The sequence below is a fragment of the Hyaena hyaena genome, unplaced genomic scaffold (assembly GCF_003009895.1).
Source record: "Hyaena hyaena isolate Hyena2069 unplaced genomic scaffold, ASM300989v1 scaffold_3, whole genome shotgun sequence".
NCBI lineage: Eukaryota > Metazoa > Chordata > Mammalia > Carnivora > Hyaenidae > Hyaena > Hyaena hyaena.
This window is the reverse complement of record NW_024080635.1, coordinates 6,134,548-6,161,739: the sequence shown is the minus strand read 5'-3', so window position 1 is coordinate 6,161,739 and position 27,192 is coordinate 6,134,548. Positions and strand designations below refer to the sequence as shown.

At 53.0% G+C, this 27,192-nt stretch overlaps 2 protein-coding genes across 2 annotated transcripts; one reads left to right on the top strand and one right to left on the bottom strand.

The window, feature by feature from the left end:
• Positions 1-258: 258 nt before the first annotated feature.
• Positions 259-6,530, top strand: TRNP1 (TMF1 regulated nuclear protein 1). The gene is made up of 2 exons (XM_039230565.1): positions 259-1,195; positions 5,733-6,530. Exon 1 carries the CDS (start codon positions 349-351, stop codon positions 1,027-1,029), a length of 681 nt encoding a protein of 226 aa, XP_039086496.1. The 5' UTR covers positions 259-348; the 3' UTR covers positions 1,030-1,195; positions 5,733-6,530.
• A 3,215-nt stretch (positions 6,531-9,745) lies between these two features.
• On the bottom strand, positions 9,746-17,748 carry TENT5B (terminal nucleotidyltransferase 5B). Its single transcript, XM_039230828.1, has 2 exons — positions 17,334-17,748; positions 9,746-11,548 (listed from the first exon to the last, which is right to left on the bottom strand). Exons 1-2 carry the CDS (start codon positions 17,595-17,597, stop codon positions 10,529-10,531), a joined length of 1,284 nt encoding a protein of 427 aa, XP_039086759.1. The 5' UTR covers positions 17,598-17,748; the 3' UTR covers positions 9,746-10,528.
• Between the last annotated feature and the right edge of the window lie 9,444 nt (positions 17,749-27,192).

Below are 27,192 nucleotides of genomic sequence, written 5' to 3'. Positions count from 1 at the left end.
ACTATTAGAATTTATGACTCAGGGACCAGACCAGAGAAGATGAGGTCTTCTTTCCACCCCAAATTTGGGACCGGACTCCCCAGCAGGGCAGAACAGGACGGACGACCAGGGACGCGAGGGGTTTGGGCAAAGTCCGGAGCAGGCGGGGCCGGGGAGGCGGGCTCAGGCATGCCAACCTCCGATTGGCTGTGCTGTTCATCGCTCCGCCCCGTGTGCTATAAGACGCACCGGCTCCTGGCGTGGGAGCCGCCGCGGCATCTCTCGCGTGCGTGGCGTCCGTCCTCCCCCTCACGGGGGCAGCTGGCCAGACCCGCGGACCGACGGCTGCAGGCCGCCGGGGGGCGGGGGATGCCGGGCTGCCGCATCAGCGCCTGCGGCCCGGGGGCCCAGGAAGGGACCGCGGAACCGGGGTCCCCGCCGCCGCCTCCCCGGGAGCTCCTGTCGTCCCCCCAGCCCCCGCCCCCAACTCCGACCTTGACTCCGACTCCGGCTCAGGTCTCTTCACCGCCAGAAGCGGCCCGGCCGTGGGCGGGCTCCGCGGAAGGGCAGGAGCTACAGCGCTGGCGCCAGGGCGCTAACGCGGGCGCGGGGGGCACCGGGCCGGCAGGGGGCGCGGCGGCGGCGGCGGGAGCGGGTGGCCGCGCGCTGGAGCTGGCCGAAGCGCGGCGGCGACTGCTGGAGGTGGAGGGCCGCCGGCGCCTGGTGTCGGAGCTGGAGAGCCGGGTGCTGCAGCTGCACCGCGTCTTCCTGGCGGCCGAGCTGCGCCTAGCGCACCGCGCCGAGAGCCTGGGCCGCCTGGGCGGCGGCGTGGCGCAGGCCGAGCTCTACCTGGCCGCGCACGGGTCGCGCCTCAAGAAGGGCCCGCGCCGCGGCCGCCGCGGCCGCCCGCCCGCGCTGCTGGCCTCGGCGCTGGGCCTGGGTGGCTGCGTGCCCTGGGGCGCCGGGCGCCTGCGGCGGGGCCACGGCCCCGAGCCCGACTCGCCCTTCCGCCGGAGTCCGCCCCGCGGCCCCGCCTCTCCCCAGCGCTGACCTCAGCGCGGGGACCCCTGGCCACCCCCGACAGGCCATCGCTGAGGTGCCGACCGACGGATCGGGACGTCGGCTGGATGGACGGCGTCACCGACGCGGATGGACAGCCTGACAGACCCCAGGAAGAGACAGTCGGGGGGCCGGGGGCCCAGTAAAGGAGGTTGAGGTTAGCGGCTGATGCATCTGAAGGGGCGGGGCGGGGTGGTGCAGGGCCCCGATTTCCCTTCCGTGGGACTTCTGGACTCCGCCGGGTCCCTAATAAAGCTGTCCGTTTTGTTACTGCCTCTCCCAGACCCCTGGGTCCTGGGGAGTAAGACCAAGTCCCCATTATGGAGTTGGATAAATTGAAGATGCTCAGATTCCTGGAGGGGTTTGCCAGTAAACTTTCACCGGTTGGAGCCTGCTGCACTGACGCAACCCCCCCCCCCCCCAAGTTGCCTTTCCTGGGTCCTTTGTGGCTGTAAGATGAGTCTTGCCCTTGAGACTGCCGCTTTCGGCACCGCCCAGCTCCAGACCTTCGGGGAGGACAGAATAATGAGGTCCCAGGATGGGGTGGGCGCTGGGCCAGCAACAGTACCACTGAGTTCTCTCCTAAGCCCGTTTCCCATTTGGGGGGATGGAACCCCAGAGAGGGTAAGGATTTGTTCCCATCATACTTCTGCTTAGGCCCTTCCACTTCTAGAAGACAGATCTTTTCTCATGCTCTCAAGCAATTTTGCCAGGTCAAGTACATCTTGACTTCGATAACCTGGGTGGGGTATTTGGTAACTGCTTAAGGCCTTACCTACCCTCCTAGGGTTCCTCCTCCCCCCACCCCCCCACCCCGTCTCTAAAAGGGTTCTGCCAGGGAGGGAGGCAGGTTACATCCTTTAACAGGCCCCAAGGGGACAGGTGTGTCATCTGCTTCTAGAAAGGGGGGGCCTTAAAGGGCCAGACCTGCAGTGAATTTGGCTGCTCTTCCTGTCCACATACCTGTCAGCATCCCTCTCCCCCCCCCCCCCCCCCCCCCCCCCCCCCGGCCAGCTGTGAATGGCCAGGCTGCTGCTTTGCTGCTTGGACTGATTGGACTGCAGCCTCCCTTGTCAGTCTGTGAAGTGGTTACCTTCACCTCTGGGAAGGGCTGCAGTGAGGTTAACACAGGGTAGAGGTCTTTCTTCCCCCGTAAATCAGAGGAATGTTTTATCCTTTTAAGTCACACCTAGAAATAAGCACTGCTTTTGCCAGTGGAGCTAGGAGCTAATTTAAAGTCCTCATTTTACAGCAAGGTCACATACCAGCACTGGACAGAACGAGGTCCCTGGCCTGTGTGTCCTTTCCATAGTGTCTCCTCCCTGCCCAGGAGCAGGGGCTAGAGAGCTGGTGTCCAGCCTGTCTACTGCGTGACCTAGAACGACTCTGCCTCCTCTTTGGGCTGGATTGCTTAGCCCCTCTCTGAACATAGCCACCCTTCCTCATGTCAGGGCTTGGGAATAGGGAAAAGAGGGTCGGATGACAATGCCAGAGTCGCAGGAATCTGGCTTAATCCTATAGTTTCGAGGGTCAGGTGCACTGCTCTCTGAAAGGCAGAGCCCAGGGGCCCTCACCTGACTCTCAGCCCTTCCTCTCCCCCTCCTCAGGTACTAAACCGTTGGGGCTGGTTTCTAACAGCCAGGCCTTTTCCAAGTCCATTCTTAGCTGGGGAAGGGAAGTCCAGGAGGAAGCCTCAGGGAGTCTGAGCGAGCTTGGGGACCAGGAGAGCAGGGAGGGGCCCTGGCATCCTCTGGCTTCTCCGGAGAGAGGGAGAAGCTTATGAAGTTATTTGGTTCATTCGGGGTCTAGAGGCCCAGAAGGAACAAGGACTTCCTGGAGGGGCCACAGGAGCTCAGGCTGCAGCACTGGGCTACAGCCAGGACTGTTTGTTTCCTGGGTTGCACAGGAAAGGGGCACTTGATCCAGAGAAGCTTTTAGCTAATGGCGTAAAGTGCTCTGTGCCATCACAGTGTTGCCTGTCTCTGGGATTTATTGATAATCAGCTTTGTCCTGATTTGGAGGAGGTGGCGGGGGTGTGTGTGAGGCATTAGAGATGGTTCTTGCTGGAGAAAGTGATGCACGTGTGTGGGAGATGGAGATTGGTCCTAGTATCACAGGCAGCTCTGGTCCCCTTCCCCCTCCCCCCTTCCAGATGTCCCACTGCTCGCCAAGGGCCTTGGCCCTGGGCACACCGTGCTCAGTGACTTGAACCCCACCTCTTGGTTCAGGGCTCCACCCACTGTTCCTCAGCCAAATAAAAATCACTTTCCCACCCCTGTCTGGCCCACCCAAACCCCCTCTAGGAGGCTCCATTTTCTCCTCAGTCAACAAACATTAATATCTGTTCATTAATATTAATACACATTAATATTGAGCTGCAGGGGCTCAAGAAGGAGCATTGAATCAGAGGGTCTTTGCTTTTAAGGGCTTGTATCTCCCAGCCCTCCTCTAGGCAGGCTTCCCTGGCAGTCACCATCCCAAGGAACCCTCTGGGGATGGGCAATTTGTGTTGTTGGAGGGCTATTTTTAGACCTTCACAAATAACTATAGCCCCTGGTCGGATGACTGACCCTGCTTGCCCAGACTTTTGAACACTTTCTTGATGGCCTCAGCCCTGAGGATCTTGAGAGACTCCTGCATTGAGAACGTCGATAGCTAGCAGTGAGATTTCAGCAAAGGGAAATGAGACAGGAACTTTTCTTCAGGCCAGTGCTTGGGCTGGGAGATGAGTTCAGGGTTCTATTTCAGAATTTGCCCTTCCTCTGGATAAGTAAGCCCTTACCTCTTTTGGGGGCCCTAGCCAAGTGAGGGCGTTTCTGGGTGGCGCCACCAGAGGGCAGTGTGGGGCTGCTTCCCGAGGCGTAGGGGCGTGGCTTGAAGCAGGCTCTATTCCTGGGGTCCCCGCCCCGGACAAGCTTCTTCTCGGCCTTTGCCGGGGGAGGGGGGGAGGCTTCCTAGGTCCTGATTTTTATGGGCCTGGCAGTCATTTAGAAAAGGGGAGTAAGGTTGGGCCTCTGATTGGGTCCGGCCCCAGACCTCAGGGGAAGGTTCATCAAAAGAGACTATCCTGGAAAAAGTGGTTCTCTCTGTTGGCCATCCGGTCCTGGTGAAAGGCGGGAATCATTTCGCTCTTCACAGATTTGGTATACTGATAATTGATCAGAACATCCCATCCTGGGGCCATCTGGGGACCAGGGTAGCTTTCTAGAGATTAGGCATAAACAACAGGTCACAGCCAAGGTGCCTCCAAACCTGCAGCGCCCTCTCCCCCACCAGGTCCCCAGAGAAAACCCAGCGGCCCAGGCTTCTCAGAGACGAAAGAGAGGCTCCCTGCTTTACAGCCACAGGGAGGAGGCATTTGGGAAAGCTGGGAGACCCCCAGACTATTTCTTGCTCCATTAGTTCTCTACGGAACCCTGGCCAGGAGCCATAGCGGAAGGGAATATTTTAACCACTTCCTCCATGCTAGGCACTGTGCTAAGCACTTTACACACTATCCATTGCGGTCTTCCCAACTACTCTGCAAAGTGGAGTAGCTGGGAAAAGCACAACCATTTACATGGTGGAGGAAACTGAGGATTAGGTAGGGCAGATGACTTGCCCAAGCACATAGAGCCTGCAGATGAGGGGTCCTTTAAACATTAGGCTGCCTGACTTTTCATTTATCAGGCTAATGAGGACTCCATTTGGGGGTAGGGTATCTGGGCTCTTACCCTTTAAGTCTGGGTACATTGACCTCTGGTCCTTGGATCCGGGAGGGGGGTGATGAGATGCTGGAAGTGTGGCAGAAGGTGCACCCCCCTCCCCAATCATCACCACCAAGCTCTGGGCACAGCCCAAGAAGCTGGCTCCCCACCCTGGTTGTCTGGGCTCCAGGGGTGAGTCAGGCTGAGTTAGCACACCTGGCTTCAGGCAAGGGCAGGCCAGCTATGCTCAGGGCCTGGGCTTGCCTTGAAGGGCTCCCTCCTCTCCCTGCTCACCTGGGATGTTTGGTGCCAAGGAGAGCAAAGAGCCTGGGATGGCACAGGAGGAGGACAACAGTCTCTGTGGTGGGGCAGAAAGGTCCCCAAGCTTGGAACAAGACAGACCTGGGATTCAGTGCTTGCCTGTAGCTTCTCAGCTGGAAGACCTTGGGCAAATGACTTCCCTTCTCTGAGCCACTTTCTTGGGTGTGTATGTGTTATTGGGGAGCTGGGGAGGAGATAACTCCAGACTATGAAATGAGAGGTCACACTAAGCACACAGTGCAGGTTTGTAAATGTTTGATTGAGACAATCTACCGAGCCCAGGAAAGGCTGCTAGGACAGAGTCCCCAGGCAGTGTGGGCCTTTGCTTCCCCAGAGCATCTCCATATCAGGAATCCCTGGACCGATCCCCCTTCTCCCCCCACTGTTGGCCCTAGGGAACTCCATAAGGGGAGAGGTGGAGGAAGGGCAGGCTTTTCTTCCCAGGAACATTCCATTCCAGCTGCTCAGACCAGTGGGGATCCCAGCCAAGGACAAAAGCCCAAGGGAACCTCTGCTTACCCTAGGAGCCCCCATCTCTTCTGGGACAGGAGCCAGTGGAGCCCTCTTCCATAATATTGCCCTGTACCTTCTCTCCACAATGGGCCCTTTTGAGGGCTGAAGGGTTTGGGTGGGGCTGGGTGGCTTTGGGAAGGAGGTCATTAAAGCTCTTGAAATTATTCTTTCCAGCTCCTCCCAGCTCCTCAGAGCCTCTACTGTATGGATCTGGTCTCCTGGATTCTGCGCCTTCCCTGAGCACTTCCTTCAGGAAGACGTCTCACAACCTTACACAACCGAATTGATCCCACACAACCTTGGCACCGTCCTTACTTCACAGGAGCCTTGCACTTAACCATGGCAAGGTGCTCAATTCTGGGGAAGGTGCCTGTGCTCTTAAGTTTCCTTATATAAGCTCCATTTGACTTTGGCCAACACTGTATGATTGGAAATGTTACAACAGGTCCTCTGAGATGCAATCAGATTATTTAAGGAAGCAGCAAACGCTTCCAATGTGAAAACAAAAAAGGATTTCTTTTAAAATGTAGTCATCATTCGTAAGTCACAGTGCAGCTGGGGTCCCCAATTTGGTCGATGCCATTGCTTCTCAGTCTGACAAAGCTGGAAGGCCTGTTTGAGGGGAAGCCTTGGTCTGAGAAATCCTTATTTCCCTCACCCACTGTCCTTGCCCCCTCTGACTAGGGGTGTGCCTGTGGCCCCCCAGAAAGATGATCAGCTGCTGGCTCTGGGTGGGGGAGGGGGACACCTCTTTCTCAGGAAGAGGTGGTGGCGATGTAAAAATTCTAAGCAAAGTTTTAAATGAAAAAAAAAAGGGAGCATATTTATTCAAGTATCCTAATAATAAAAGGAAGGGCGGGGGGGGCGCACTTACAACCAAGAACTTGTAGAATTCTGCAAAATGAATGTATATTGAACCAATCCCCTGATTTATACATTCAGGAAGAATAAATTTCAATCATGTGAGACAGAGGCATGTGGCTTTGAGGTTTACTTTGCAAGTGTCCTCACCGCCTTTCCTTTGTGTGTGTCTGTCACTCAACACCTTCTGTTTCGTTTCTGTTGGCAACCTGGCCCTGGTGACTGATTTGCAGCCGGCTGTCCCCCTAGATCTGGCTCAGAGCTGCCCCCCTCCAGGATGCCTCCCATGATTAAGGATGTGACAGGGAAGCTAGGGGCTAAGAGTGCACGTGTGAGACTGTCATGGCCGTGTTGCACATTGTGATCCGTAGAGGACTGCGTGTGACTGCGCCAGTGACGGTGACAGCAGGGGCCTGTGTGTCAGGGCCCCAGCAGAAGGCAAGGCACACTCAAACTGGGAAGAGATTTTAAAAGGGATTATTTCCAGAAACGTGGGCCGGGCTTAAGGAATGAACAAGGGACAAGGGACGGTGCAGCTCTCTCAGGCTAGCAACAGTGGGGAGCCTTTACAAGGGGAAGGGAAAGAGAGGACACAGGACCAGGAGGGGGCAGGTGTGTGGAGGGGGCCGAGGCCTTGGGTTGACATAGCCAACCCTGGCAACCTGGTGGGGAGGGAACAGGTGGAAGAAACATCCCATTCTCCTCCTCCCTTCAGTCTCCTGCTGGGGTCTCTCATTGGCTGAACCCAGCGGAAAGGCTGAGAACAAGGGAGCCATTGACACAGTCCACAGAGGTCAGCCTCCCAGGGCACCAAGCTCCGAGAAGGGTGGGGAGTGGGACTGGAGTGGCCAACACATCATGTCACCGCCCAGGGGCATGTCTTCTGTTGCCCAAAGTTCACAGCAATGCGTCTCCCCTGCTCTGGAGCTCCCGCACCCACCGTGGCTCATAAGGGGTGGGTGGCCTGGTGCTTGGTGAGCGCTGTCGGGCTGGCGGGTGGGGCTTCCCTCCCTCAGCCTTCCCCTCTCTCTGGCTGTGATTCCCAGTTCTTGACTCCTGCCTGTCCTGGATCTTAGATGGCTCCAGGAACTGTCCCCGGGAGAACAATGCCAACCACTGAGTCATTGTTTTTCTCACACCCAGAAACACTGCCCCACCCCCAAACACACCCATAGGCACACCTGCTGCCACCATGGGCCTCTGACATAGTCACCACAAGCCATGGCTGGTGCCATGTACATCAAGAAAATGCACATCTTGACACACTGCTACCCTGCCACAGTCCTACATAAAATGGCAAATGCACGGTAATGCACACTCTCACATGCCAACCATGGGCCGTCACACAGATGTACAGGAGACACACGGTCACGCTCATCCATGTGAAATCAGAGCGTAGGGGCAGGAGAGGGCGGGGGAGGGAGGTGGTTCACAGCAGTGGCTCTGGAGTCAGTCACACCTCTTTGACCTCTCCGGCACCAGCTTCCTTGTCTGTAGAAGTGGAGATAATAAATGAGAGGTAGTGACCGCAAAGACTTTAGCATAGTGCCTGGACTGGAGTAGACTCTAGAAAGGGCAGCTGTTACTGGGAACTAACTCCTGGCTCACATTCTCCCACACCTCATGCCCATGCATGTTGCAGAGCAGCAGCAGCGGCGAGCACACGCCTGTGCAAGGCCAGCCAGACACCCTCAGGCACATGTGCCCTCCCCTAGACACGCCTGCTGGGAGCATGTGCGCATTCACAAATTCCCTCTGCCTGGGAGCTCTTTCCCCAGACATCTGTGTGGCTTGCCATCCGCTGCCTTGAAGTGTTCAATCAAATGTCACCCTTTCGATGAAGTCCACCCTGATCTTTTAAAATCACATACCCCAGCACTCAAAATCCCTTACTCTGCTATGTACTTTAAGCATCACTGATCTTCTAAAAATATATAATTTCATTTTTTTTCTGTCTACCCTATTAGAGTATAATCTTCACGAGAGTAGGGAATCTCGGGTCTTTTGGTTGCTGATGTAGCCAAATCCTATAGGGGTCGCTGGCACACGGTGAGCTCAAGGCAGTGCATACACACTTATTGTGGGTCTCTAGCTTTCTCACTCTCTGAAACAAGCACATCCGGGTGAACCCCACTGCCCACCCCAACAAGCTAAGCCTGTGTGTTTTCACATGCCCAAATCCGGAGCTGGGATAAACTTAACCTCTCCCGGTTGGGTGCGCACAGCCAAAGTGGGGTGGGGGGCTGTTTTCAGTCACCAAGCCAAGAAAGTGTTTCCACTCACCCGTCCAGGCCTTTTGAGCCCTGCAGGGACTCACAGAGCTGGTGAGGTGGCTGGATTTGCCCAGGTCACCCGGAGCCTCCTCTGAGGCCTTGTTTTTTCCCCCTGGCTGGAACCATCAAACCATCACTTCAGAAACCACTAATGAGGCTGCCTATGTTAAGGGCTTTGCAATCCTTGGATCAAAGAGTCAGGGTAAACAGTGGGCGGCGTCCAGGCCAGTGACTGGCTGATACCCTGAGGGAATAGCTCCCTGAGAGCGTGCAGCTGCCACTCACTCCCGGACAGCCTGGCATGGCTCCAGCTGGGTTTGGAAAGAAGAGACCCTGCCCCTCTTAGGGGACCTGCGTAGAGCAGGCCAGAGTGTGCCCATCAGCCCTTGGGAATAAGAGAGGGAGCCAGAGGACAGACCCCCCCCCCCACCCCCCGAGGTAGGGAGGCCAAACCTGGGCTCTGGCTCTGGGGGATGCCAGAAGCCCCTCAGTCTTCACTGCCACTACTGAATGGGTCTCCAATTCAGATTCACCCAGCTCGTCCTCCACCTGCTTGCTGAGAAGGAGGGGGGTTGGGTGTGCAGAGGTGGGGTCAAGCAGCCCTGAGCACTGGAGTGTAAGGCCAAGTCCAGGGTCATTAGGACTCCAGGCAGGAAACACTGAAGTGTTTACTCTTTAACAAGAGACTTGTTGAGGCAATTTGCAGGTACAAGTCACACGTGTAGACATGAGCCCCAAGCACGGTTTTCCAGCTGGGGCTGGTATTGAGGGAAGGAGGTGCAGTCCCCCAGCTACAGCCCAGGACTCAGACACCAGGGCACCCAAATGTCCCTGCCCTAATACAAGCCAGATACAGGCTGGGAGAGGCAGCCACAGCCTCCACAGCCATAGGTCATTCTTCCAGGAGAAAGCACGGTGCTAGGCTTAGTGTAGACGATCTTTATTGGCAGGTGTTAAGAGTGCAAAATGGTGATAAATCCAGAGGGATGGGAAAGGAGGTGGGGCATGGTTCCCTTTCCTTCAAGTGGGGACCCTGTATCCAGGCCAGTGGGGTGAGAGCACTTGACTGTGGCCACTTTGGGTCCAGCATCCTTCGAAGAACAAGCTCCCAGGCAGGAGGGATCCTCACAGCACATGGGAAGGGAAAACACCCCAGAAGGGGCCTGGGCTACATCCCACCCCCGGGCAGCCTGGCTCCTGCCCACCGCACACCTTAACAGCTTGGGGTAGGGCTGTTTGGGGACTGGGCTAAACCTCTCCCTCCGCAAACCCCAGGTATCTGCCTCCTGCCTCAGTTTCCCTCCTCCCAGTGATCAGCCAGTTTGGTTTGCTAGGCCCTGTTGGGGGTCTGGCCCAACCCAAAGTGAGTAATTCACATAACATACCATATTGTAGTCATTGTGTGGGCTCCGGGGATCACTGTGGGCTGGCCGTAGCCAAAGAGACCCTTTTCGGCCACAGAAACCAACCCAAGACCTTTCTAGGCCGCAGAAATCAACCTAAGATGGTGAACATGGAGGCTATTGCCCCAAACATGCTTTATCTCCTGAAGGCAACTGACCCCCAAGACAAATAGCCCCTGCGCCCCACTACCATGCCAGTCCAAAAGTGTGGTGCAGTGACCCAAAGGTCTACTGAGAGCCCCAGCTTGGCCTTCAGCCCCTGGGGGCCTCACTTGGGGATGGGTGGGGTCTGGTCTGTTCAGTCAGAGGCCCAACCCTGCAGCAGTGCTGGGCCACTTGGCAGGGGCTGCCTGTCTCTGGTCACATCTTCTCTACATTCTGGGAGGCCCCACTCCCTCGGGGAAGGCCCCGTCCCTTCTGGCCAGGGTCTGAGTCAGTTACAAGGCAGCCAGGTGGGATAGGAGTGGGCCCGAGCCAGCAGAGGCTGCACAGGAGTCACGTAGTAACTGACAGTGGCAGGCACAACACCATCGGGGCCCGGGGGGCGCCAGGCCAGGGCAGCCGCGGCGGCCGGGCCCTGCTCAGCCAGCGCTTGGAGCGCCAGCGTGGCGATGAGGTCCAGCGTCTGGCGACGCTCGTGGCTCATGAGGCACACGGTGCTCTCGTTGACCACCCGGTGCAGCGTCACCAGGCAGGCATAGCGGCGCGCTGAGTCGGCCCCACTGAAATGAGCCTCCAGGTAGCGCTCCAGCGTGCGCTGCTGCTCGGCCAGGTCTGGGAAGTCGATAAAGAAGCGGGAGCACATGTAGCGTTGCAGGGCGCGCACATCGGTGCTGGGCCGCGGCCTGAAGCCCCGCACCAGGAGGTGGCAGTACTTGAGGAGGCCACCACCGCGGATCTCCTCGGGGCTGCGCGTGGCGATGACGCGGTGCCGCAGGTGGTCCAGCGCCTCGGCAAAGTCCCCGTACAAGCTCTCTCCTGTCACGGTCGGGTGGAAGGCCTCAGACATGGGTGTGGATGAGCACTGGCCAAAGAGCAGCAGGGAGTCCAGGATGATCTGGAAGGAGTCCACACTGAACTCAAACTGGCGCCGGACCGAGTCCACAAACTTGAGCTCCACGTTCTTGCCACTCTTGTTGGACAGCGAGATGAGGCTCCAGCGGTCCGTGTCCGTGCACACTTTCACCAGCTTCTGCACGTACGCCTCCTTGAGTGTTAGTGGTGTGATCTTGGCCCGGCTCACGCCGGCCGGCAGGAAGTCCAGCAGGCAGGCCAGCACCACCTCCTTGGTCAGCTGGAAGGATGCCTCGCTGCGCAGGTCCACGCGGAACACCAGGTCTAGGTCCTTGTAGCCCAGGCCGCTCTCGGGGTGCAGCACGTGGCTGGCGGCCGAGCCGTGCAATCGCACACCATGCACGTGCAGTCCCCGTTCCTCCAGGCTGCTGCGGACCACCTGCAGAGGAGACAGCAGGAGGGAGAGGTGTCAGGAGCCTGGGCCCCCGGGGGGCCACCACTGGTTTCCACAAGATGATCATGCCAACATCAACCGGGGACCACTTACCAGGCTGTGATGCCTTTGGAAAGCTATTGAACCCTCTAATCTGGAGTATGGCTTGTTTAGAGAGAAAAAACTCAGAAAGAATAGCACTAATAATAGCAGATGCATAGAATTTACTAAATACCAGGGCCTGATCTAAGCATTTTATACATTAGGCTATAAACTTGTATAATTCTCACAATGACCTACCATATGAGGTAGATACTATTAATTCCACTTTGAAGATGGAGAAACAGAAGCACAGAGGGGCCAAGGAATTTGCCCAAGGTCACGAAGCTGGTAAATTAAACTCGCAGTCCAGGTCGTAACTACTGTGCTATTCTACCTCTCTAAAACTGCAAGTAAAACACTTTGTTTTGTGCCAGGCATGATGCTAGCTGCTCAAATGTGTTAGGAATGTAACTGCAATTCACACGCATTACATTAACCCTCACAATAATCCTGTATTTGGGTATTAGTATCCCAATTTACAGATGGGGGACCTGAGGCACAGAGAAGTTAAGAATTGTGTCAAGGCCAGAGAGGAGCCAGGCTGAGACTAGAACCCAGGTCACTTGGATTCTCCAGCCCATGCATGCGCTTTTGGTTATGACCCACTCATCTTAATTCATCCTTACAGGAACGCTGTGAAGCAAATGTTATACTTGTTTTAGAGATGAGGAAACTGAGGCTTACAGGGTGCATGCGCTTTTGGCTATGACCCACTCATCTTAATTCATCCTTACAGGAACCCTGGGAAGCAAATGTTATACTTGTTTTAGAGATGAGGAAACAGAGGCTTTCAGGGGCGTAAGCCCTAAGGTTCAGAGAGGGAGCCATTTAGAAGTGGCAGGGCTGGAAGTTAAAACTCAGACACTTTCTGCTCTTGAGACAGGAGGTGGGTGATCATCTCAGGAAGTGCTCAGCACCCAGCCCAAGTAGGAAGGGATGTAGCAGACCTCATCTTCTGTTACAGGGACACGATGGGCAAACCTTCAAGTCATCTCAAATCTGTTCCTTTGGCCGGAGGCATCTCTCTGGGCCCAGGACAGTGTGGGGAGAAGAAAGAAGCTGGGCCCAGACATTCAGTTTTCTGAGCAACCCAGAGGCCTCACACGCCGTCCTGAAGGTGACCAGGCAGCGTTCCTGTGCTGAGTGATTCTGCAACCCCGTCTTGCTGCCAAGTCAGCGCCCTGCACTGGGTTGGGCTGCCCTCCTCGCTTCTCAGGGAATTACTGCAAAGAATGCATTTAAGTGCTGAGGAGGCAAGCTGCAGTAGGGCAATCTGAGGTGGGTGGCTCCCTCCAGGAAGGCTTCCGGGAGGAGGATCCTGGGTAGGGGAAGGTACTGTAATGGCTATGGGGATAAGCACCTGGCCATTAGGAGCATTGTGGGGAGGAGCTGGGGGGTGAGAGTGGGGAAAGAAGATCACCAGGCACCTGTTGAACTCCTGGACCTTCTCATCAGAATCTATGGGGGATAGATCTTTATTTATTTGTTTGTTTATTTATTTATTTAAATGTTTCTTTATTTTTGAGAGAGCCAGAGAGAGACAGAGCATGAGTGGGAGAGGGGCAGAGAAAGAGGGAGACACAGAATCCAAAGCAGGCTCAAGGCTCTGAGCTGTCAGCACAGAGCCCGACGTGGGGCTTGAACCCACAGACTGTGAGATCATGACCTGAGCTGAAGTCAGACGCTTAACCAACAGAGCCACCCAGGCACCCCGGGGAATAGATCGTTACGATCTCCAACTTATAGGTAGGGAAACCAAGGCTCACATGAATGTAGCCATCTGCCCAAGATCATGTAGGGGTACCTTCAAATCCAGGTGTGGCCGACTCTCTTTCTATCACATTGCTGTCCCAGGGTTTAGAAGGAGCAGAGACCATAAACTAGGGTTCTAATCCTCCCTCTTTCTTTTTAAAATTTTTAAAAATGTTTTATTTATTTCTGAGAGAGACAGAGAGAGAGACAACATGAGCAGGGGAGGGTCAGAGAGAGAGAGGGAGACACAGAATCTGAAGCAGGCTCCAGGCTCTGAGCTAGCTGTCAGCACAGAGCCTGACGCGGGGCTTGAACCCACAAACCGCGAGATCATGACCTGAGCTGAAGCCAGACTCTTAACCGACTGAGCCAGCCAGGCACCCCCTCCGTCTCTTTCAAACTTTCAAAGTGAGGGTGACCCTGCAGTCACCGAAGCTCAGAGCCAAGGAAGTTAGGAACAGAAAGGTGGGGTTTGGGAGATGCCTTGGCCAGACAGACCCGGGAAGCTGGAGGTGAGGGGCCAGTTGCGGTAGTCTAGCCTGTGGGACTTGTAAGCCACAACTTGACAGCTGTGCCCCTGTGGGCCAAGGAGGGAAGCAGGAAAGACCTTGTCCCAAGGACCCTGCCAGACTTGCAGAGCGGACCAGCCCCCTCCCTGGGTCCTAATAGAGCTGACTGAGCCTTACTCAGTGCCAGCTCCTGCTCCCAGGCTGAGGCTCGCCCCAAGGCATGGCATCTGGCCTGGTGAGTAGGTAGCAGTACCCTTGTTAAATCGCCTGCGTCAGGCCATGGGGCTGGCTGTGTCAGCCAGCCAGCAGCTGTTGTCTCTCTCCCAGGTGTGACTACAGCCAGCTTGGCAGGCGGACCCCAGATACTGCCACACCCAAACACGGCAGGGCAGCTTGGAGCCTCCTGAATCAGACTTTCCAGCCATGAAGGGGGCAGTGGCTGCACCCTCCTTTCTCCTGTGCCAAGGGCCTCCCCAGAGGAGCAGAACTACTCTGCTCCTGGGCCACTGCTGAGACCTGCAGGGGGATGATCGGTGCTGTCAGCCAGCAGGCTTGCCACCCTGGAACTGCCTGATGCAAGCCCTCTGGCTGCAGCTGGGGAGATCAGATTGCCTCATTCAGTTCCCTGGGCCCAGAGAGGGCAAAGGACATATCCAAGGTCACACAGCCAAGAAGTGGCTGAGCTTCAATAGAACCAGGCCCCCCAGAATTATGGGCAGAGGGGCTTCCTACAGGAGAATGGGTCCCTCTAGCTCAGGTACAAGCAAGAATAGCATCTCTAACTGCTTAGATTGAGGCTGTAGGCAAAGCCTTGTGGGGGTACAGGGGGAGAAAGGTTCTGATTTTTTTTTTTAATTTTTAAAAATATTTATTATTGAGAAACAGAGAGAGACAGAGCATGAGCAGGAGAGGGGCAGAGAGAAGGGGAGACACAGAATCCAAAGCAGACTCCAGGCTCTGAGCCGTCAGCACAGAGCCCGACGCGGGGTTTGAACCCACAAACTGCAAGATCATGACCTGAGCCCAAGTTGGACGCTCAACCAACTGAGCCACCCAGGTGCCCCAAGAAAGGTTGTGATTCTTGAACCATGGACACCCAGCACCCCTCCTCCACCTCCCTCCACCTGGAGCACCCCACTTCCATACATAGCCAGCACAGATGGTCCCCGTCCCCACACACACCAAGCACCCCTTCCACCACATCCCCCATACACACGCAGCACCCCCACCACACATATATATTCCAATAGTTTGAGGAGCTGCTAGCTGCAGATTCCCAAAGGATACGGACTTTCTTCCCTGTGGATGCAATTGTACAGGCCAGGTGAAGGTCCCTGTTCCCTTTGGATGCTGCAACCTAAAAGGGTGTTGGGAGAGTAGCCCAACCCATCACCATTGAACAGATGGGGACACTGGGCCCAGCAAAGGAAATTGATAATAGTCCGGGCCCCAGAGGCGGATGTCCAACCTCCTGGTGCAGCTCTGAAGTCCCCACTGCCTCTCCCCACCCCAGCCAGCAGCTCCCTGTTCTGTGATATCTTTGACCCTAGTCTAGGAGAACACTACTGTTATTGGCTTGTAAAGTCAGCTCCTTCTGGCCTGCAGTCTCCTCCACCTGGCAGGGAGCATCTCAAAGGCAGAGAGGTGCTCCCAGAGGTCCCAGTCACATCTATGGCCCTAGTGTCCTGAATAGGACTTGGCACAGAGCAGGCGCCAGTAAAGGCAGTTTGGCAGGGACTTCCCCTCCAGAGCACACTTTGTCCCCGTAGAGGGGTGTTTCTGCACTTGGCTCCTCCTTCCCCCACATCTGGCACAAGAGTCCTGGAGATACACTAGTTGGGGCCCAAGGTTGACCTGGGAGTCCTGGGGAGAAAAACCTCAACTGGTTTTTCCTAATTACCCCATGACAGCAGGCAGCAGAGGAATGCCTCCGTGAGCACCACTGGGGCTTAGGGTGAGTCAGCCCTGGGGAATCTGCCCCCACCCCCTCCCATTCCCTGGGAGGGAGGGCGAGGTAATCCCCTAGCTGACAAGCCTCCTCCTCAGTGGAAGCGAAGGCAGTTGGAGGCAGGGGAGTGGCCTCCTTCACTAGCTTCTATGGAGAACTCTGAAAGTTCATCTACTGGCAGGAATATACAGGAATCGTGGCTGGATTTTTCTGGTTTCTATCAGAAGACTTCCTTAAGACTCAGATGTTGAGTCTCAGGAGCTGAGGAAGGAGTGGGAAACCTTGAACCTGCAGCAGGTGGCTCCCAGGAAGACCTAGGATTCTCTGGGTTTGATGTTCACTTCTTTAGGTAGTCTACAGGCAGCTCACTGCCCCTTTTGGAGCCTCAGCTTCCCCAGCCACAAAAATGGGGACAATAATTACCATATTCTGGGGGCGCCTGGGTGGTTCAGTCGGTTAAGTGTCCGACTTTGGCTCAGGTCATGATCTCACAGTTCATGAGTTCGAGCCCCGCGTCGGGCTCTGTGCTGACAGCTAGCTCAGAGCCTGGAGCCTGTTTCAGAGTCTGTATGTCCCTCTCTCTCTGACCCTCCCCTGCTCATGCTGTCTCTCTCTCTCTCTCTCTCAGAAATAAATAAAACATTAAAGATTTTTTAAAAATTACCATATTCTGGCATTTCAGAGTATGACAGCACCTAGGTTATACAAATGGGAGAGTAATTGTAGGGGTGCTTAAAGTTAGGTATAGGGAAAAAGGAGTCTGAGGAGGGGAGAGAGGTTGCCAGAATTCTCTTTTCCTGTTCCTCAAGAGACAGTGTCATCCTTCATTTCCAACTTTGGGGAGAGGAGACACACCTAAACTGGACACCTGATGTCTGTCGCCTTGCAGCATGCAGGCACCAGGTCCAGCTTGGTGCTTAATCTCCTCCTGCCACAACCCCAGCTGAGAGGGAGGGTGTCCTTATTGGGATTTCTTGGCTTTTCCACTTAGCCACGGGCCTCTTGAGCCAAGAGCTGTGGGAGCACAGGACAAAGTCTGACCCTAGAACCTTGAGAGAAGGAAGGGGTGTGGGGGTGGTGAGGCCCCGCCATGATGACTTGGGGGTGAAACAAAAAACGATTTTGAACACCTACCTATCCAGGGCTGCCTGGTATCTCTGGTCTTAGGAGGCAGATCTGTTCGCCCGCCTCCCCGCGTCCCCTTTCCGCAGCCAAGTCCCTCCCCGTTCTCCTCCCATTTCCTAGCTAAGGCCAGGGTGAACGGTTCGATCGGGCTCCCCAGAGGCGGGGGGAAGGGAAAGCCAAGTGGGGAGGGAGCATGGTCTACTATCCAAGCGCTGTGCGATTTTGTTACAGTCCCTGTGTCTCTATAAGCCTCAAGTTCCCTAGCTGTCCAGCAAATCGAACGTCTACTCTGGGTGCCTCCTAGCACAAGAACCTCAGGCTGGGGACCCCATAATCCCTCCCAGCGCCCTCTCACCTGCACAATCTGCCGGGGCTGCACGCTCAGAGTAGGGAAGTTGCCGCGACCGTGAATGGGAATCGGTTCGCTCAGGAGCGCATCCAGTCGCTTCACCTGTGGCCAGCTTAGCCCACTCAGGTGCCGTCCGAGGGAGGCCGATGGGGCCTTCGGGTCGGGGCCGCCGCCTGCCGGGGCGGCCGTGGCCACCGCCGAGGCCGCAGCCGTCCCCACCTGCGCAGCTGCCTGGTCCGGGCTCTCAGCTCCACTCTCCGACGGCATCATTAGCCCGGCCCCAGGCCCCGACGGCAGACACCAGGGGGTGGCTAAGGGGAGAAGGGCAGGGAGAGAGGCTGGGCCGGGGCCACGGCGAGGGGCGCGGCTGCAGGGACTGGGAGGCAGCGACGGCGAGGCAAACCCAGGGCACACCTCCGACGGCGACGACCAACCGACCCTAAAGCCCGAAGCCCAGTGCCCAGCGGACTCTTATAGGCCGCGGGCGACATGCCCATTGGTCCAGACAGCTGTCACACAGTGGGAGCGCCCCGCCTCTCGACGCCTCTGCTATTGGTCAGCAGAGCTTTGCACGTTGGTCACTGGTAGCCAGGGAGATTCCGATTGGCTGAGTGGCACGCCTCTGCCCCGCCCACCCGCCCACGCTGAATTCCCTCCTTTGGTCCTTAAAGAACTTCTGTTTTCAGCGATTGGCCCCGGCGGGGGCAGGCCTAGACTTAAAGGGACTGCGCCCTCCAGGGGCAGGAGGGAGGAAAGAGACCCGTGGAGTTTGTAGCGAAGCTGGACCACTTAAAAAAGTACCAGGATTCTTTTTGGTGCCGGAAGGAATTTAGAAGACCCCTGGCCTGGTCCTGGTCATCCGCTATTTTCAGAAGTCCCGCGATTGCGTCACTTGAGTTCAACTCCACACAGCGCTCCTCCTGCTCTTCCAGAGTCGAGGAAAGGTAACGAACTCTGCGGATACTAAGGTAGATATTATTTGACGCATTCTTGACTGGTCCTTGCCAACCAGTGGCTGGCGTTAACACTCCTATTGAGGGGAGGGGAAATCAGTTCAGGGAGGGGGCGTGACTCCCTCAAAGTTACACAACAAATGTTTTGGGGCCCTGGTGCTGAGCCGGGGCTTATAGAATCTGTGGCGCATGCTCTTTCCATTACACTGCTGCAGACCCAGGGCCTTTACGGGGCTAGAAGATGAACGGCAGGTGCAAATGGGGAGTTGGCTTTCCTGATCCCGCGTCTCGGGCTCCTTTGCACCCTCTTACGGTAGGGGCTTCCTGAGCAGCTGCTGAAAGTCTTTCCTGCCAGCCTCTTCTCAGCCTTATCAAGTCCTGTGTGCCCCCAGGCAAGGCACTACCCTCTCTGAGCCACTTATCTGTCCCAGAGAAGATGTTCAATAAATGTTTTTAAAATTCTGATTTATTTATGGTTGCCAAAACATTTTCGTATATTCTATTGAAATACTATATTTACATGTTTTTCTTTCCCACTTTACAGAGCCTAGAGGGATGAGGCTTATTCTTTTTTTTTTTTAGATTAAAAAAAAGATTTATTTATTTTTGAGAGGGAGAGAGACAGAGCGTGAGTGGGGCAGGGGCAGAGACAGAGGGAGACACAGAATGGAAAGCAGGCTCCAGGCTCTGCGCTGTCAGCACAGAGGCCCATGCAGAGCTCGAACTCACAAATGGTGAGATCATGACCTGAGCCAAAGACCTGAGTCAAAGTCGGAAGCTTAACCGACTGAGCCACTCAGGCGCCCTCTGGGATGAGGTTAATTTTTATTGTTGTTTTTAAATTCATCTTTTCTTCCGATTTTATTTTTTTTCTAATTTTTTTTCTTTCTTTTTTTAAATTTTTTAAATTTATTTCTAGGAGAGAGAGAGACAGCGTGAGCAGGGGAGGGTCAGAGAGAGAGGGAGTCACAGACTGAAACAGGCTCCAGGCTCTGAGCTGGCAGTCAGCACAGAGCCCGACGCGGGGCTCGAACCCACGAACCGCGAGATCATGACCTAAGTGAAAGTCGGACGCTTAACCGACTAAGCCACCCAGGCGCCCCTCTTCTGATTTTAAATATATGTACCTGTGGCAAAATTTCAGAAACTGAGTCTGCTTGATTTATCACTATAATATTTTCTCTTAGATTAAATATCATTCTTCTAACACTCTCCCATTCTGTAAGGCAGGCTGGGCAAGGAGTGATATTCCCAATGTACAGAAGGAGAAACCGAGACCTACAAATGATAAACTACATTCCAGGGTCACCGGTTTGTCTCTGACAGACTCAGGAGCCTGACTCTCCGACTAGAGCAAGCACTTCTTCTTTCTGGAGACCCCCACAAGCAAGATCCAACCCTTGCCCTTCCCTCCATTTTGTCTGGGATCAGGGGCTTCCTCTTGCCCTGAGGAAGGGGACCCACTGCTTGTTCCACTGTTAGGCTGTGTGACTATGGGCAAGTCCCTGGCACTGTCCTCAGTAAAGTTCCTTGCTATTTTGTTTCCCTTCTTTTGAAAGAGAAGAAATAGATGAGAAACGTCCTTTGCTGAGCCCAGAGTTTCCAAACCCTTGATCTACCACCTCCATGCCCCCACAGAGGAAGGTAAAGAAAGAAAACTAATATCTACTTAGTACCTACTATGTACCTACTATGTCGCTTTACATACGTGACCTCTAATTTCTAAAAATACGCCTCAAGATGTGGCACCATTATACTCAATTTACAGATGAAGAAACCAGGGATTGAGAGAGGTCAAGTGACATGGTCGTTCAACCACTAATTGGCAGGGTGGGACTTGAATCCAGGTCTCCTGACTCCAGAGCACTTATTTTTCAGCTGCTCCTCATGGAAGACTTGGCACAGATCACAAAGTCATGCTTGGCATAGCCCTGGTACCACCCTCAAGTGTATCCATTCCTTCATTCATTTGTTCACCAACACATATATGCTAAGCACCTACTGTGTGCCAGGTGCTGGGCTAGGCCCTGAGATATGATAGGCAAGGTCCCTGCCCTAGACCTGGCTTTCTAGTGTAGAAAGACAATAACCAAGGAAACAAATAAATAAGACATTTAAGATAGCGCTAAGAAGAAGATAAAACGGAATGGGAGAGAGAGCAGCCATGCATATATATGAGTGAGAGAAAGAACTGAAGAGATTGATGTCCACTGGCGGTGCGATTGCAGAAAGCCTCCCTGAGGAGGTGACATTCCCATTGTAACTTCTGGATCCACTTCTGCCCTATCTCCCTGTGTTGTCCCTGGACAGGCAGGGCGGCAGAGAGAGTGCCAGACCACATTCCTACAGCCCTGAAGGCCTGAGCCGGGGGTGGGTGGCTGTGACAATCGCTTTGTTCACTCACTTCTCACTTTATGGTAAAACTGGTGTCCAGGAAGCCAGGGGGGTTTGCCCAGGGAGACTGGTTAGGGCTGGAACTGCATAGGGGTAGGGCCCCATGGGGGCAGCCTGGTATAGTGCCACCGCACACTCTAGAATCAAGTTCTCTAAGAAAGGAAACTTAGAGGGGCGCCTGGGTGGCTTAGTCGGTTAAGCGTCTGACTTTCGCTTAGGTCATGATCTCGCGGTTCGTGGGTTCAGGCCCCGCGTCGGGCTCTGTGCTGACTGCCGGCTCAGAGCCTGGAGCCTTTTTCAGAGTCTGTGACTCCTTCTCTCTCTGACCCTCCACTGCTCACGCTGTCTCTCTCTCTCCTAGAAATAAATAAAAATATAAAAAAAAAAAAAAAAAAAAGAAAGGAAACTGAGAGCTCTCCTTTCCTCTCTCTCCCTCCTGCTGTCTGGCCCAGGAAGAGCAATTAGCAAATGCTTGAGGTGTGAATCACCTTTCTGTTGACACTTCTATTCCAAAGCTAATCAGTCTAATATTTGTCCAATGACAGGACCTGAACATCACTGCCGTGAGAGTGTGCGTGATTTGGGGATGTAGGAAGAGGAGACAGAAGACGAGAGAGCAGGGGTATCTCAGGAGGGTTTTTCACCTTCACCAAGACCAACTTTTTATTGTCCCAGGGAATGGAGGGGAACAATGGCTAGGGTACCTTCTGAAGGTACTCTCTGGCTTTCAAATGTTATATATGAGCCCTTTCCCTCCAGTACATATTTCCTTCCCATCTTAATTTCTGACTCTGATTTTATTTATTTATTTTTAAATTTAAAAAAATGTTTAACGTTTATTTATTTTTGAGAGAGACACAGTGAGAGCAGGGGAGAGGCAGAGAGAGGGAGACATGGAATCCAGAGCAGGTTCCAGGCTCCAAGCTGTCAGCACAGAGTCTGATGTGCGGTTTGAACTCACGAACTGTGAGATCGTGACCTGGGCCCAAGTTGGACGCTTAACCGACTGAGGCACCCAGGCACCCCTATTTATTTTTAAAATTTTAGTGTTTATTTGTTTTTGATAGAGAGAGACAAAGTGCAAACTGAGAGGGGCAGAGAGAGAGGGAGAAACAGACTCCGAAGCAGGCTCCAGGCTCAGAGCTGTCAGCACAGAGTCTGATGCGGGGCTCAAACTCATGATCCAACAGATCATGACCTGAGCTTAAGTCAGATGCTCATCTGACTGAGCCACCCAGGTGCTCCTTCACTCTGATTCTAAAAAGAAACTTACTCTGTATGATAGTTGAGTTGTAGGGACATAGGTAAGTCACTTTCCCTTTCTGGGCCTCAGGTTCCCATTCTGTAAAATGGTGGTGAAATAGGAGTCAGCTTTCCCATTCACCTACGATTTGAGGTGGTGGGGAGGAGAAGGGGTCCTGTGGAGAATGTTGGCTTCCACATTGGCCCCTCCTCTGCTCTGGAACTCCAGACAAGAGCATTCTGGGATCAGCCCATATTACTGAGCACCCTGTGCCTAGAACCACACTAAGCAATTTCCATACAGTTTTTTGTTCCATTTTCAGAACATAATCTCTTGGCAAAGGAGTGATCTCTCACTTTGCATGAGAGGAAACTGAGGCTCGGAGAAACAAATTGACTTGTGCAGGGCCCCACGGTTGGAAGGACGGGCTTCCACACCCAGGTCCGGCTGAACCCCGGGCCCAGGCCCTACCCTGGGCCCCACCTGACTTCTGAGAATGACTTGATTTGTGTGATTACACAGAGATAATCCTGTCTCTGGAGAATCTTCCCTCCCCTCCTCTGGTTCTTGCCTTCCATCCTGCCTCAGCCCCTCGTGGCCAAAGTACTTTCCTGGACCTTGTCAGCACCCTGTGTGATGTCAATAGCAAGTGTCCCATATGCCTAACACCACGTCCTGTCTTTCCTGCCTACTCCCTCCAGAGCCCTGGCTGCCACGGTCCTGACTCACCAGGCCCTTCTTCAATCCACTGTTTCCCCACTGTTTCTAGCCTCCTTAACCAGCTTTGATTCCGTGGACCATCATTATAATTACTTCCCTGCACACACCCTCACCCCCCTGGCTCCCCTCTTGTTAAACTGCACTCATCTGGCAAAACCACACCCTGGCTAATTCAGCTGTGCGTTTGTGCCCCACAATTGACCGAAGCTGGAAAGACACACAGCCCCCCGCTGACGGTTCTCACTTGAGCGGCAGGGCCTCCTCCTCTCCAGGGGGCCCTTTGCACTGTAGGGCCCAGTGCTGTCACTCCCCTGTGGTCCTAGACACGATTCCATACCTCTCTTCCTAGGCTCAGTCCTGGACAGCTCCTCCCCAGCCCCCTGAAGACCTTGCTACCTACATCACTGAGAAAATAGAAGCAATCAAAGGAGAATTTCCACACAGACTCTCAACACCTCCCCAATCACTGGGTCTGTGCCGCATTTTCAGCCTCCCTCCTGCTGCCTCGGATGAACCCTGCTTGCTCCTCTCTGCGGCAACCCCTCCACTTACACACCAGACCCCCTGCCTCTCATCTGCTCAAGGACTTCACTTTGGCCACTTCCTTTTCCACTGCATCATTGCAATTAATGTTAGAAGATAATTTCTTGTATCTAAAAAAACAAAAACAAAAACAAAAACAAAAACCCAACAAAACCAAAACACACCTCTCTTGATCTCACATCTCCCTTCCATTTCTCTTTATAGCAGACTCTTTGAAAACGTCAACACTTGCATTCTTCAGCTATTCTGTTCTTTCTTGGAACACACTTCAGTTAGGCTTTGTCCCCACCACTGCACCGAAACTGCTTGGTCAAGGTCACCTGTGACCTTCACATTGCTAAATCCAATCATCAACTTCTTTAAGTAATAGCTTTATTGAGGTATAATTTGTATAGCATATACTTTACTCCTATGAAACATACAGTGTACTGGTTTTTCGTACATTCACAGAGTTGTTCAGCCAAGTACCGTAATCAACTTTAGAACTTTTTTATTACTCCAGAAAGAAACCCTGTACCCCCAGCAGTCACCCCCCCCCCCATTTCCCTTGAACCCCCACAGCTCATAGCCATAGGCAACCACTGACTGACTTTGTGTCTCTATATAGATTGGTCCTTTCGGGACATTCGTATAAGTGGTGGTCTTTTGTAACCGATTTCTTTTACTTAGCATAATGTTTTCAAGGTTCATCTATATTGTAGCATTAGTAGTTCACTTTTTCTTTGTTGTCAAGTGATATTCCATGGGTATGTGTATATTCCACATTTTATTTATTCATCCATCAGTTGATAGACATTTGGGTGGTTTCCACTTTTGGGCTATCATGAATGCTGTCATGAATATTCATGTGCAAGTCCTTTAAAAATATTTTTAGGGGCACCTGGGTGGCTTAGTCAGTTAAGCATCCAACTCTTGATCTCAGCTCAGGGTTCTGAGTTCAAGCCCCCTGTTGGGCTCCAAGCCCTGCGTGGAATCTTCTTTAAAAAAAAAATTTTTTTTTTTTAGAGCAGTTTTCAATTCACAACAACATTGAGAGGAAGGTACAGAGAGTTCCCATATGCTCTCTGCACCCACACACGCAGTCTCCCCCATGATATCCCCCCCAATAGCAGTACATTTGTGACTGTTGATGAACTTATGTTGACATGTCACAATCACCCCAAGTCCATAGTTAGAGTTCACTCTTGGTGTTGTTAAGGTTTTGTGTAGACATATGTTTTCATTCCTCTTGGGTATATTTCTGGGAGTGGAAATGCTGGTTATAAGGGAAGTTGATGTTTAACCATTTGAGGAGCTGCTAGACCATTTCCCACAGTGGCTGCACCATTTTATATTCTCACCAGCAGCGTATGAACATTCTAATTTCTCCCCATCATCCCCAACACTTGTTTTGTTTGTTTATCGTCTCTATCTTAGTGGGTATGAGGTGGTATTGGTATGGTCTTGATTCAGATTTCTCTGATGGCTAATGATGTTGAACATCTTTTCATATGTTTATTGTCTATCTGTGTCTTTGGAGAAATGTCTCTCAAATCCTCTGCCCATTTTGTAATTGTATTACTTTTGACATTATTGTTGAGTGTTAAGGGTTCTTTATGTATAAAGATATAAGTCCTCTAGATATAAAGTTCTCCAGATCTAAGTCCCTTATCAGATAAGTGATTTGAAAAATTCCTCCCATTCTGATTGTTAATTCTTAATCCTTGTGTTTAACTAGACCAGCAAATTACCTGTGGCCGATCATGCCTTCCTCTTTGAAATCCTTCCTTCACTTTTGGTATTTAAGACAATCTACCGCCCTGATTTTTTTTTATTTCATTGATTGCTGTTTCATTGTCTCTCATTCCCTCAACCTCTAAGCAGTGAAATGCCCAGGACTCACTCCCCGGTCTGCCCGTCTTTTCTGTCTGTACTCACTTCTTTGGTGATTTCAGATTCAAGCTTTAAATGCCATCTCTGTGCTGGCAAACCTCAGCTTTATGTATTCCAGGCCTCAGCTCTCTTCCTAATTCCAGGCTTATGCAATTATTATTTTTTTAATGTTTATTTATTTTGAGAGAGAGAGTGCGCACGAGTGGGTGAGGCACAGAAAGGGAGGGAGGGAAAAAATCCCAAGCAGGCTCAGTGCTGTCAGCGAGGAGCCTGACTCGGGGCACAATCTCATGAACTGTGATGTCATGACCTAAGCCAAAATGAAGAGTTAGATGCTTAACTGAGCCAACTCTATAGGTACTCGAATGCTTATATCGGGCTATAGTTGGGCAAAAGCATCTCACACAAAGCCTATTTTTATAATAAGGTGCTGAATATCTCCTGCCGTGTTTTGAATGCTGTACTGAAAGTGAAAAACAGAATGGTTGTCTATGTATCTGTTGTTTACCCTGTGATTGTTGGCTGGCTGGGAGCCACGAATGCCACTGCCCAGCGTCACAAGAGGATCCAGGATCTAACCCGATATCTCGAAACTGGGGAGAGATCCAAAATCAAATTCTGAAGCATGGTTTCTACTGAATGCATATCACTTTTGTACCATTGTAAAGTCAAAAGGTTGTAAGGTCACCCATCGTTAAGCTGGGAACCGTCTGTTCTTGTTTATTATCTTCTCAAACTTCACACGTCCAGAGTGGAATTCTCGAACTAAAATGCTCCTCCTGAAGCACATGGCACCTTCCAGTTCTTACGCTGAAAATCTGAAGCGATTTTTTTTACTCCTTTTTCTCTCACGTGCCACATCAAGTGTCAGCAAGTCCCGTTGGCTTTACCTTCCGAATACAGACAGTCTGACCCCACCCCACCCCCAACTGTCACCCGGGGATCTCACTGTCACCTCACAGCCATCGCCCTTCCCCTGGGTTATTGGAGTCTCCCTACTGGCCCCCTCTTTTGTACTTGTCTATTTTTAACCCAGCAGTCTGGGCGATCCTTTTAAAACATAAGCCAGATCATGCCATTTTAGTGCCTCCATCTCACTTGGAAGAAAGCCAGGTCCTTCCAGTACCAAGGCTCTGCAGGATACCCCCTGCCTCGTCTCTTCCTCTCCCCTCCCTCCTCTGTGGCCTCCTGGGTGCTCCTGTCCACCCCAGGGCCTTTGCGATTCCTCTGTCATCTGCCCGGCTCACTCTTAAGAGCCACCTGGCTATCTCCCTCATTCCTCCAGGTTCTTTTCTCACCAAGGCCTTGCTCACTAACCAGTGAGCATGGCAATCTCCCACCCCAGCAATCCTCTTCGCTTTATGGTTTCCATAGCACCCAACACCATCTACACATCATGCTGTGTGTGTGTTGTGCGTGTGTGTGTGCGTGTGTGTGTTTGTTTATTTATTTATTTTCCTTTTCCCCATTGGAACAGAAGCTCCAGGAAGGCAGAGATTTTTGCTTGTTTTTGTTTTCTGTGTATCCCAGCGCCTGGAACTGTGTTGCCAGTTATTCAGTTCTCAATAAATATTCATGGGATAAATGGAGGGATGCTTTGAGGAAAGGAGGAAGGAGCACTCTTCTAGAAGCAGATCTTGGGGCGCCTGGGTGGCTCAGTCAGTTAAGCGTCCGACTTCGGCTCAGGTCATGATTTCGAGGTCCGTGGGTTCGAACCCTGTGTCAGGCTCTGTGCTGACAGCTCTGAGCCTGGAGCCTGCTTCTGATTCTGTGTCTCCCTCTCTCTCTGCCTCTTCCCTACTTGGGCACGCTCTCTCTCTCTCAAAAATAAATAAATATTTTAAAAAATTTAGAAGCAGATCTTGCAGGAAGCCATGCAGGGTGATGACAGTCAGATCCCCAAGGCGGGACTTTAAATTGAGTCCTCCCCCAGGTCCTTGAAAATTGGTTCCTGCTTTCCAACTGAGGAAGCCTGCTGTAGCGGAAGCCCAAAGCTTGAGTTTCTATTCCATCTGGGCCTCTTTTTTGGCTCTGTGCTCTGGATGCACATCTTTCCCCTTCTCTGAGCCTCAGTTTCCTCATCTGTTCATCGGGGGCATTATCACCTACCTCTCAGGGCTGGCATAAAATACCCAGTGTG

Bases quoted from the DNA above. Each gene is read 5' to 3' on its own strand.
- TRNP1 (XM_039230565.1), top strand. From the start codon at position 349: ATGCCGGGCTGCCGCATCAGCGCCTGCGGCCCGGGGGCCCAGGAAGGG.
- TENT5B (XM_039230828.1), bottom strand. From the start codon at position 17,597: ATGATGCCGTCGGAGAGTGGAGCTGAGAGCCCGGACCAGGCAGCTGCG. The intron at 11,549-17,333 runs GTGAGAGGGCGC...TCTCCTCTGCAG, and splicing joins AGCCCCGGCAGATTGTGCAG to GTGGTCCGCAGCAGCCTGGA.